At 44.0% G+C, this 11,941-nt stretch overlaps 1 protein-coding gene across 1 annotated transcript in view; it reads left to right on the top strand.

The window, feature by feature from the left end:
* The first annotated feature begins 458 nt into the window (after positions 1–458).
* Positions 459–11,941, top strand: part of LOC123989409 (ral guanine nucleotide dissociation stimulator-like) — a 126,260-nt gene continuing 114,777 nt past the window's right edge. Inside the window, exon 1 of the mRNA XM_046290409.1 lies at positions 459–2,304. Coding sequence (XP_046146365.1) covers positions 2,278–2,304 — 27 coding nt within the window. The 5' untranslated portion in view covers positions 459–2,277. The remainder of the gene's footprint in view (positions 2,305–11,941) is intronic.

The following is an 11,941-nucleotide window of genomic DNA, read 5'->3' as shown; positions in this document are numbered from 1 at the left end:
GTCTTGTCGCATCTGCCAGACCAGGCATCACGGGAATATTCTGTATATTCTACCAGTCTCTCACACGAGCTAAACGCCAAGGGCTTTAAAGAGAGGAATATAACTTTATAATTTCCGTAAAATAAATGTTAGTTATTTGACAAACATAGGGCCAGTGTGTGGCACAGTATTGTATTTGACTAAATAGCCTACATTTAATCTACGATACATTTGCACACCAGTCTAGCCTATCATATGACGTTACGAAGGCCCCATACTAGGCTATGTGATCACATTAGTTTTTAATGCCGGCTTTGAGTTTTTGGTGACAGCTACACTAGACTACAGCAGGCACCCAATATAGATTATATTCATGTCCGTAATGTAGCTATTTCAGATTGAGGTCAAATCTGCCCTGGCTGGCTGCGCACGCAGAATTCAGCGCGAGTGGGTCGTGAGGTTTGTCCGTATTCCCTCTGTTCTTCATCTCATCGACAACCGGCTGGCGGGGAGCGCGACTGATTATTCTGCCCGACAGGGACTACACCAAGGAACAACACTGGGACAATTTTGAGAATTAATTATTTTATGCTTGCTTCGGGGCTCAGAAATGACAATCCGCTCCGGGGCAGGGTATGCTGCGAAATTGAGGTAAAGCCCAAGACTCAGGCATCCCAGCCTCGTCAATAACAGCTCGTGGGTACCGAAGCATTCCAATTTCATTTGCTAACATCGAGCGTTGTGGATGCCAGTGATTTTTCGTTTACTTGTACATGTCGTTTATTTGTACATGTCCACCTTTCTCGTTCTGTATTTAAATGCGTCTGCTTGGCTAAGACAGGACTCGCTTCTCACCATGCTATTTATGGGGTTAGTATTTTTTTCTCAAAGGAACAGCCAACACCTCAGAGGCATATGAAGGAGGGATATGACAACGATTCCACACATCCCGAAGGAGTCCGCTCAAAGAAGAATATGAAAAAGCAAGACATTGGAGAGACCATCCATTTTGTGTCAGGAGAATATTTTGATGAAGGAGACACTGGGATAATTATAGAAACGGGAGCATCTGGATATACATATATCGAAATGGGCACCCAGCTCTGAAAATACATGTTGGGCTAATTAATTGTATGATTATAATGACTATAGGCTAATGGTTGGATCATATCCAAAACAAAATCATAAAATGTGATGGCATCTTGTCGGGAAAAATGCAATAGGAAAATATGACCCAGAAATCGGAATCGCCCTGTCATCCATCTGTGCCTTCAGCATCATGTTATGAGGTGGAGTGGCTGCGAGAGAATATCAATTGAATTGTACATGGATATCGCTGATTTATAGCCCTATGCCGTTTTTTTACATTCATATTTCATAATGTAACTGACTTTTACATATTTCTTTCAAGGCCAACATTGAATTATTGTGTCTATCGGGATCGTATCCATTCCACTTGGTCTCCAAGTGTCAAATGAAATTAATCTAATTGAGAATTTAAAGGGCGCAACCTCGATATAATCAAGAGTTATTTTTCGAACCAAGCAAACATCCCGTTTCACACAGATAGGGGGGCAGGTACCAGTAACAGAAAAGTCGCTGGTTCGAATCCCAGAGGCGAATAGGTGAAACTTCTGTCGATGTGCCCTTGAGCAAGGCACGTAACCTTAATTGGTCCTTTAAGTGGCTCTAAATAATAGCGTCAGATACATTACTTAAATGTAAATATAGATACAGCATATAACTGTCATTTGAATATATGGCCTATCCATGCATGAAGTGAAGGCCGTTTGTTTTTTATTCTAATATTGTCCCACTGTGATCTATTTTTCTATTTTTCTCAATGTTATTTGTCCAATCTCCGCCACAAATTTCTGGATAAAAAAATCGGACTGCGGGTTTATCACCCTGAATAGAAACCATATGTGGCCCACTTGATTTGAAACAAGTGTCTTTTCCATTACTGAGGATATTTTTCTTACTCGGCCATTAGTCTAACTTTCAAGTGCGATAAGCTTTTTTAATGCTTACAGTCTGATTTTTAGTGAGTGTCATCAACAGAGGTGGAATTGATGACACATCTGTACACCGCTGTTGTATTCCGAGGATATTGCACTGTACAAGCCACGAGCACTAGGCTACTACAGTCACGGGGAATTCGACACGTTTACAGTGCGCTGTCAGTGGGTTTTTGGCTGTTTCGCTCGAAATGTGGAGAGTTTTATTGTAGGAGTGCCTCACGACGCGTCGACATTTGCCAGGAAAAGAAAAGGAAGGGGATATGAATCCAAGAAGAAGATGATGATGATGATGCTGGATACACAGGTAACAAAATACTTATAGTTTGCTTTAAATTATTTTTGGCAAAGGTGAGGTAATTCGTTTTTTTTTCATCTGTTGCTCTAGTTGAAGGTCTAGGGTACCCGGACAGACATTTAAAGAGACAAAGCCTGATCGCTATATATAAGCCCTATTTATTTACTTTCTCACGGTAAATGCAAAAACAGCATTCAGAATAAAAACTAAGATAAACAACCTGCTAGGACGCAGTTGCTAGAATGGTTTGGAATGAATTACCATAATAATGCACTATTCAAATAACTTCCCCAGGCAGGGGATCATCATTGTATGGTCTTTACAAAAGAGATTAGGGCCTGGCACAAGGCCATGTCTTTTGTACATCTGTCATGGCATGCAGAACGAGGGCAGTGCAGGGGACATGGGATGGTGTAGTGCACAGCACTGCCCTCCCTCCTTCCTCAACATGATGGGTCAGAAAAGCTTGTTATAAAATAGCCTAGAGTACTGTGTATGTGTGGGAGAGAGAATGTGTGTGTTCCCCATACTAAATCCTGAAAAACATTTCATCCTGAGATACTCTCAAATGTTGATGTGGCGTTTTTCTGTGCTTTAGCAGAAATCATCCTGTAAATGGCAGTCACACTATGTTAACAAAGCCAATGAGGGAGGTTATGAGGGTATTAAGGAAGTTATCCTCCACCACATTTCCTCTACACTAAAAAATACAAATAAAATAAAATGTTTTGTCACATACACCGGATATATGCAGTTTTACAGCCATAGTAGTATGACGCCCCTGGAAAAATTAGGGTCAAGTGCCTTTCTCAAGGTCACATCGACAGACTTTTCACCTTGTATTTGAACAAGCCAACTTTCGGTTACTGGCCCAATGCTCTAACCGCTATTTAACTTGGCAAGTCAGTTAAGAACCAATTCTTATTTACAATGATGGCCTACACCAGCCAAACCTGGACAATACTGGGCCAATTGTGTCCAGCCCTATGGGACTCCAAATCACGTCCGGTTGTGATACAGCCTGGAATCGAACCAGGGTCTGTAGTGACACCTCTAGCACTGAGATACAGTTCCTTAGACCGGTGTACCACTCGGGAGCACGTGATATGTTGGAATGTCACAAAACATTTACAAGAAGTTATCAATCCAAAGGCAACACGTGTAGGAGACGAGGAGAGGAAGTCACATAAGCGCATTAGACCCAACCTCATCATCCTCTCACACTCCATCCATGTCATATGACCTGTTGGCCACAGAGTAATACTGTTCCAGTTCACCTCCTAAGGCATTCAAAATCCATTGAGATTCCGGCCCTGGAGGCTCCATTTGTTGCACGTGTTTTGAGAAGGTCCGAAGGGGTGAGCACTGGGGGGCCGCGGGGGGCCGTCGTTGGTTTGTTTATTGGTCTGACTCTGGGGGTCGCAGAAGGAGTAGGTGGTTGTGCTGTTCCCTTACTGCAGAGTTCTCCAACTCCAGGCCTGGAGCGGCACTACCACACCAGTTCCACGAGTTTGATGATATGAAACTATTTACAACATGTACCTACGATGTAGTTGCACTACCAACCTATGTAATTACTTTATTATCAAGTAAATACAAGGTTTTGGTCCATAATATAAAGTTGAATCCATCTTTTCATAAAATATTTTGTTACTGTGATTTTTGTCAGTATATCTGTTTTTTGTTTGTTACTGCTTACTGTTTGAACTCTCCCGGGTGTCTGTCTGCCTCTCTCTCTCTCTCTCTCTCTGTTTCACCTAGTTACAGTGTATTCCTCTATGACTTATTTATTCATCTTAATGCATTGTACATTGGTCCGATTACCTTGGAGCTCCTCAAATGCATTTTACCCAGATCTTCCTTTCACTATTACCTGGAGGACTTGTATTTAATGGCCACAAGACATTAGCGGGTGCAGCACTGCAACATTGGATAACCAGCCTGGTCTCATAGACTAGATCTAAATGTAAATCCTGTATGTTACGTTTGGTATGGTTACTAAGACAGATGGTTAATTAAGTAGGGTGGTTGGATGGGTGGGAGTATAACGCAAACTTCTAGCGATCATAAGGATGCAAGTTTGAATGTCATCACGGACAACTTTAACATTTTAGAAACTTTTCAACTACTTACTGCTTTTTAGCTACTTTCAAACTACTTAACAAGTTAGCTAACCCTTCCCCCAACCCTTTAATCTAACTCCTAAATTTAACACTAAGCTTAACCCTGACCCCTAACCCTTAGCCTAGCTAACGTTAGAATTCATACTATATCGTACGTTTTGCATCAGAATAATATGTAATGCTCTGAGACCAGGCTGGATATTCCCACATCTTGAGACCTCAGTATGGTAAAGTACACCTTTAACTTGTGGTGCTAATGTTAGGCTAACTCAGTGTGGGAACTGGGAAGCAGTTTCAGTTTAGATCTCATTCTCTGGCAGTCTGAATGGGAATAAATGGGCTGGAGAGAGTTGTAGGTGTGAGATTGTGAAGTCTCGCTGGGCTTGAGCTAGAGCCAGGTCAATAAATAACAGATAAGAGGGTAGAGTGACAGATGCTGCGTTGGAATGTATCCGGGAGGGATCGATAGATAGACACTTTGTACATTTTCAGAAACTTCATGTCCTCGATTAGCTACACTTCCAATCTCTGTTTCTCTCTGTTCCTTTAGTCTTTAAAGCTACACTCTGCAAGCCTCCTATGACAACAAAAACATGAATGCAGTAGTAGGTCTTCATTTTTAAGCATGACTCAATAAGACAGCTGTACTAATCTGATTATGAAGCTATTTTGAAGTCATATTTTTCCAAATCAAGGGGTGTAGGCTATTTCATTAGTTAAAATTAGTAGAAATCTTACAGACTGTGGCTCTTTCTGCTTTCCTTCTCTTTCATACGATTTGTCAGCCAGATCAGTCTCATTGTGCGGCCAAGCACACCCATTCACCCCAGCCAGATCAGTCTCATTGTGCGGCCAAGCACTCCCATTCACCCCAGCCAGATCAGTCTCATTGTGCGGCCAAGCACACCCATTCACCCCAGCCAGATCAGTCTCATTGTGCGGCCAAGCACACCCATTCACCCCAGACAGATCTGTCTCATTGTGCGGCCAAGCACACCCATTCACCCCAGCCAGATCAGTCTCATTGTGCGGCCAAGCACACCCATTCACCCCAGCCAGATCAGTCTTATTGTGCGGCCAAGCACACCCATTCACCCCAGACAGATCAGTCTCATTGTGCAGCCAAGCATACCCATTCACCCCAGCCAAATCAGTCTCATTGTGCGGCCAAGCACACCCATTCACCCCAGCCAGATCAGTCTTATTGTGCGGCCAAGCACACCCATTCCCCCCAGCCAGATCAGTCTCGTTGTGCGGCCAAGCACACCCATTCACCCCAGCCAAATCAGTCTCATTGTGCTGCCAAGCACACCCATTCACCCCAGCCAGATCAGTCTTATTGTGCGGCCAAGCACACCCATTCACCCCAGCCAGATCAGTCTCGTTGTGCGGCCAAGCACACCCATTCACCCCAGCCAGATCAGTCTCATTGTGCGGCCAAGCATACCCATTCACCCCAGCCAGATCAGTCTTATTGTGCGGCCAAGCACACCCATTCACCCCAGCCAGATCAGTCTTATTGTGCGGCCAAGCACACCCATTCACCCCAGCCAGATCAGTCTTATTGTGCGGCCAAGCACACCCATTCACTCCAGCCAGATCAGTCTTATTGTGCGGCCAAGCACACCCATTCACCCCAACCAGATCAGTCTTATTGTGCGGCCAAGCACACCCATTCACCCCAGCCAGATCAGTCTTATTGTGCGGCCAAGCACACCCATTCACTCCAGCCAGATCAGTCTCATTGTGCGGCCAAGCACACCCATTCACTCCAGCCAGATCAGTCTCATTGTGCGGCCAAGCACACCCATTCACTCCAGCCAGATCAATCTTATTGTGCGGCCAAGCACACCCATTCACTCCAGCCAGATCAGTCTTATTGTGCGGCCAAGCACACCCATTCACTCCAACCAGATCAGTCTCATTGTGCGGCCAAGCACACCCATTCACTCCAGCCAGATCAATCTTATTGTGCGGCCAAGCACACCCATTCACTCCAGCCAGATCAGTCTCATTGTGCGGCCAAGCACACCCATTCACCCCAGCCAGATCAGTCTCATTGTGCGGCCAAGCACACCCATTCACCCCAGCCAGATCAGTCTCTCTCTGTGCAACCAAAGTATTGCTGTGTGTGTGCGTGCATGCGTGGATGCATGCTTGTGTGTGCACGCGTGCGTCTGTGTTACAGGAAGCACTGTAGGACCCCCCACTTATAATGTGTTTGTAATTTGACACAGGAACCGGAGATTGACACTGCTGTCTGTGACCCTTAGTAAACTTTTGGTTATGAGAATGAGTGTTCTCGAAAACAGATATATGTGTTTGTATTTGTGAGTGTGTGTGTGTGCACGCATGTTGCCTAGTACTAGTACGTCTGACTTCAGGAATGGCAGCCTATGTACAGTATAGTGTGAACATAAACTTTAGAGTAGCCCCTATAAAACAGATCACACACTCTGTGTCCTCTGCTGCCCCCTTTGCGAGAGCGTTGCTATGCTAACAGGTTAGACAGCCAAGCCTGTGGACCTAAGCCCCCGTTGGCAGACAGCCCAGCTCGGACCACTGGGGGAAAATGGGGAGTATTCCAATTCACTGAGACAGAACTGTAATCACTGCCGTTGCACTGCCTTCAAAAATGAGTGCATTGTAGGAGACGACTTGAAAAGGATGGCTGTATGAAATTATTATGCATTCGTGGGGTTTCACAAATATAGTTTTTAGTTTGTAGGCTATGTGACCATCACAACTTAAATAGCTCCTAAGCATAATTTACACAAGTTAACTATCTACATATCTTCTATTGCTTGGGATAACATGAGGAAGTAGGTGCTTCAGGTTTTGGTGTGAGTTGGACGATACATTGGAACCAGCTGAGATAGAGTTGTGTGACCTGGTATGTCCAGTAGGTGTCTCTGTCACTCCGGTGAATTGTTGCCCGACCCAACTGTTTACAGCTGTGGTTCTCAAACCTCTCCTCTGTGACCCCCAGACGTTTCATATCTTTGTTGTAGCCTTGAACTAGCTCACCCGATTCACATTCAGGGTTGATGATTAGTTGGTAAGTTGACTCAGGTGTGCTAACTCTGGAATAGATTAAATACATGGAACGACTGGGGGTCCCCGAGGAGAGGTTTGAGAACCACTGGTTTACAGTGTGAGCTGGTCTTTTCTAGAGGTTTCTGCTCGCTGTGCTGGTACTTGTATACAGGGACTTCTTTTGAATGCTCAGGAGAAGAATGTTATAAAAAGGCTGAAAAAAGTTGCACGTGTTCACAGGACATGAAACCTCTGCTTTGTGAAATGAAAGAGCAATGGGAAAATAATCATCATGAATACGGTTAATGAACTTCACAGCTTTTCACAGTACCATGCTGATTTGGTGAACGTGATATTACGAATTGTCAGTGAGTTCATTCTATTTGTACATTGTGTACATTTATACATTCCTTGCAATGGCCACAGAGAACACATATGCAAACAAATTTCCGAATAAGGATGGGATAACTATCAATTAACCAAACAGTCCAAATAGTACACCCAATATGGCCACCAAACCACACATCACGGAACATGGATTTGAATTGTAATGTATTTTATACCCATTGTAATTCTATGGCGTCAGCTCCTCTAGGAATAGGGCCTGACAGTCATCCGTGCTTTATGGGAAGTCACATGACACACTGCCCTCATCAATCATCATCAACAACTCCCCCAACCAACCACTACAGGGGATGATGTCACAAAGGGCCAGCCAGCCACCTTCCCATAATCCCCCTCCCCTCTCTCTCATTATAATGAACTCAAGGTCGACGATATGAATATGATCTAATTACGAGCAGTGTAGCTAATGAGCAACCACGAACCATGAGCGACACTTGCGGTTCATTGGCCAATGGCCGCACAAAAATGTTCTGTCCGTTACAATCAACCGTTAACATGGTTTCTCTTAGCTGCACGTGGTCTACTTGTCGAGACCTTTGTTCATGTTTGAGTTTTTTTGCCTCCATTACGCTCATAGGCAGACAAAGGAGTGCAATCATGAAGAACGTGAGGGCGGGTAAATGCCACTTCCTTTGGCAAGGAGACAATATGAGGAGTTGAATGGAGTCTGACCTCTGGTCACCAGCCTAAGGTCACGCTGTCACAATGTGAGGGAACACTAGTTGTTGTTTCTGCCTGGGTGTTAGTGTGTATGACCGCGAGGGGCCGAAGGTGTTGTGCCATCCTCATGTAGGCTAGTAGTGAGAGCTGCTTGAAGCTTAAATGTGTTGTCGTTTTGTAGCCGTCCGTGGAGTTATCATTGAGAAGCCTGAAACTGCGGAAAGGAAATAATGTTAAAAGTCTAGTTTTAGCCGAGTCAATGTGTTTGATTGGTTTGGTGTGTTTTGATTGGGTGCGTTTGATTGGTTTGGTTTGGCTTGAATGTGTTATACAGAGTAGTTATGTCACTGGTGACATCTATACACTCACAAATACATATTATTATGCACACACCCCTCACTCTCACTGATTAACCTTCAATATCAATCACAGAACAAGCAAACATACACACTCTCTCTCTCTGTTTCTATCTCTGTCTCTCTATTTCGTCCTTTTTCCATATCTCTCTCTCTCTCTCTTTCTCTCACTTGCTTTCTCTCACTCACTGACGAATAGCCCAGAGACACCGGAAGGATTGTAAAACGTTTGACTGCAGACAGTACTTAGTATAATCTCTTTTGTGTCCACACAGCAAAGAACTTGAAGTCGTCAGCCACTCAGCCTTGTTAAAATACTCCAAACCAGAAGGTGGCAGTAGCGTTGTTTGTCAATGCATGTCCTTCTGTGTTGCTTAGTTAACGGTCTAGAACCCAATGTTAGCTTGCTAGCTGCTCTAATGTTGCTATTTTGTGGAAAGCCCTTGTTGATACTAGCCAGATGGCCACAGCTAACTACCTAGCAAGATGACGAAGAAACAATTTAATTCACTCTCCATAATCCCATACTGCCAGTGCAAGTCCATAGCCAAATGTTTAGCTAGCTGTTCCCATAGGAGAACACATTTGGGTTCCAGGTAGAGCCCTTTTGGGTTCTATGTAGAACCTTCTGTAGAAATGGTTCTACATGGAACCCAAAAGGGTTCTACCTTGAACTAAAAGGGTTCTACCTGCAACCAAAAATGTTTTTTCTCTAGCTAGAACAAAAATGGTACCCGCTGCGTGCCGACCCGCTAGCGACGAACCTGGCATTTGCAATTGTAGAAACGCAATGCTCGTCAGTGGCCAATAACTTGACTTTGAGCCAATCAGAGAGCAGAAACTCCCACGTGGGGAGGCCAACAGACAACAAAAATAAATGGGGCATTTTCTCTGTAAATACATGATTAAATGTCATGAGCCAGTCATATTTCAAATGAAATGTAGGCTATGGGATTGTAGCTAGCTAAATTCACAGACACAATGAGGAAGTACAGTTCCCGCTCAGCTCAGTCAAAACTGTTCGCTGCTCTGGCTCCCCAATGGTGGAACAAACTCCCTCACGACGCCAGGACAGCGGAGTCAATCACCACCTTCCGGAGACACCTGAAACCCCACCTCTTTAAGGAATACCTAGGATAGGATAAAGTAATCCTTCTCACCCCCCCTCCCCCCCTTAAAATATTTAGATGCACTATTGTAAAGTGGTTGTTCCACTGGATGTCATAAGGTGAATGCACCAATTTGTAAGTCGCTCTGGATAAGAGCGTCTGCTAAATGACTTAAATGTAAATGTAAACAATGAACACAACACTAAATACTACCTCCAAGCTAGCTAACCACTGTAGCTAGTATTGACATTATAATTCAATCACAATGAATTAGTTTGATGTGCTAGCTAGCGAATATGCTAAAGTTAGCTGGCCGAAGAACCCTTTTGTCTAAGTGTGTAGTCAGTTATTCATTTGTTGTGACTATACCTGCAGTGCTCGATCCCACTGCTGACACCAACTGTTGTGTTATTAGCTGTATGGATGAGGCAAAGAGATGTGAGTTAAGATAACATGTTTACTGACAAGATAATGTAGCAACAACTATTTGCATTACTATCCAGGATAGTCTATTTTTTAGTATATGGCTGCATCTCTCTGCACCTCATTCCATTTTCTCACTTCCTTCCTTCTGAAAAGGCCTTATGTAGTGCTGGGTGAGGCTTCTCCCCGCCTCTGTCCCTTGGTTGCTAATTGAATGATAGGCTGCACCTGGTTTACACCCCCCCCCCCCCCCCCGCAGACGGTAGGCAATGCCCAACAGAACACAGGTCATTTGCCACTAACAATAGTGAATAGTGTCACGACTGAGGCTCTGTTTGTGAGCCTGTCTGCAGTGCTGTCACCTTGATTGGCTGTGCATGGTGTTCCCGGACGCCCCAGATGTACAGTGGGACAAAAAAGTATTTAGTCAACCACCAATTGTGCAAGTTCTCCCACTTAAAAAGATGAGAGAGGCCTGTAATTTTCATCATGGGTACACAAACAGATGGATGACAGACAAAATGAGAACAAAAATCCAGAAGATCACATTGTAGGATTTTTAATTAATTTATTTGCAAATTATGGTGGAAAATAAGTATTTGGTCAATAACAAAAGTTTACCTCAATACTTTGTTATATACCCTTTGTTGGCAATGACAGAGGTCAAACGTTTTCTGTAAGTTTTCACAAGGTTTTCACACACTGTTGCTGGTATTTTGGCCCATTCCTCCATGCAGACCTCCTCTAGAGCAGTGATGTTTTGGGGCAGTTGCTGGGCAACACGGACTTTCAACTCCCTCCAAAGATTTTCTATGGGGTTGAGATCTGGAGACTGGCTAGGCCACTCCAGGACCTTGAAATGCTTCTTACGAAGTCACTCCTTCGTTGCCCGGGAGGTGTGTTTGGGATCATTGTCATGCTGAAAGACCCAGCCACATTTAATCTTCAATGCCCTTGCTGATGGTAGGCTTTGTTACTTTGGTCCCAGCTCTCTGCAGGTCCTTCACTAGGTCCCCCCGTGTGGTTGTAGGATTTTTGCTCACCGTTCTTGTGATCATTTTGACCCCACGGGGTGAGATCTTGCGTGGAGCCCCAGATCGAGGGAGATTATCAGTGGTCTTGTATGTCTTTCATTTCCTAATAATTGCCCCCACAGTTGATTTATTCAAACCAAGCTGCTTACCTATTGCAGATTCAGTCTTCCCAGCCTGGTGCAGGTCTACAATTTTGTTTCTGGTGTCCTTTGACAGCTCTTTGGTCTTGGCCATAGTGGAGTTTGGAGTGTAACTGTTTGAGGTTGTGGACAGGTGTCTTTTATACTGATAACAAGTTCAAACAGGTGCCATTAATACAGGTAACGAGTGGAGGACAGAGGAGCCTCTTAAAGAAGAAGTTACAGGCCTGTGAGAGCCAGAAATCTTGCTTGTTTGTAGGTGACCAAATACTTATTTTCCACCATAATTTGCAAATAAATTCATTTAAAATCCTACAATGTGTTTTCTGGATTTTTTTTTCTCATTTTGTCTGTCATAGT

The sequence above is a fragment of the Oncorhynchus gorbuscha genome, linkage group LG11, assembly GCF_021184085.1.
Source record: "Oncorhynchus gorbuscha isolate QuinsamMale2020 ecotype Even-year linkage group LG11, OgorEven_v1.0, whole genome shotgun sequence".
Lineage (NCBI taxonomy): Eukaryota > Metazoa > Chordata > Actinopteri > Salmoniformes > Salmonidae > Oncorhynchus > Oncorhynchus gorbuscha.
The sequence above is the reverse complement of the archived record's forward strand: the minus strand, read 5'-3'. Positions and strand labels throughout refer to the sequence as shown.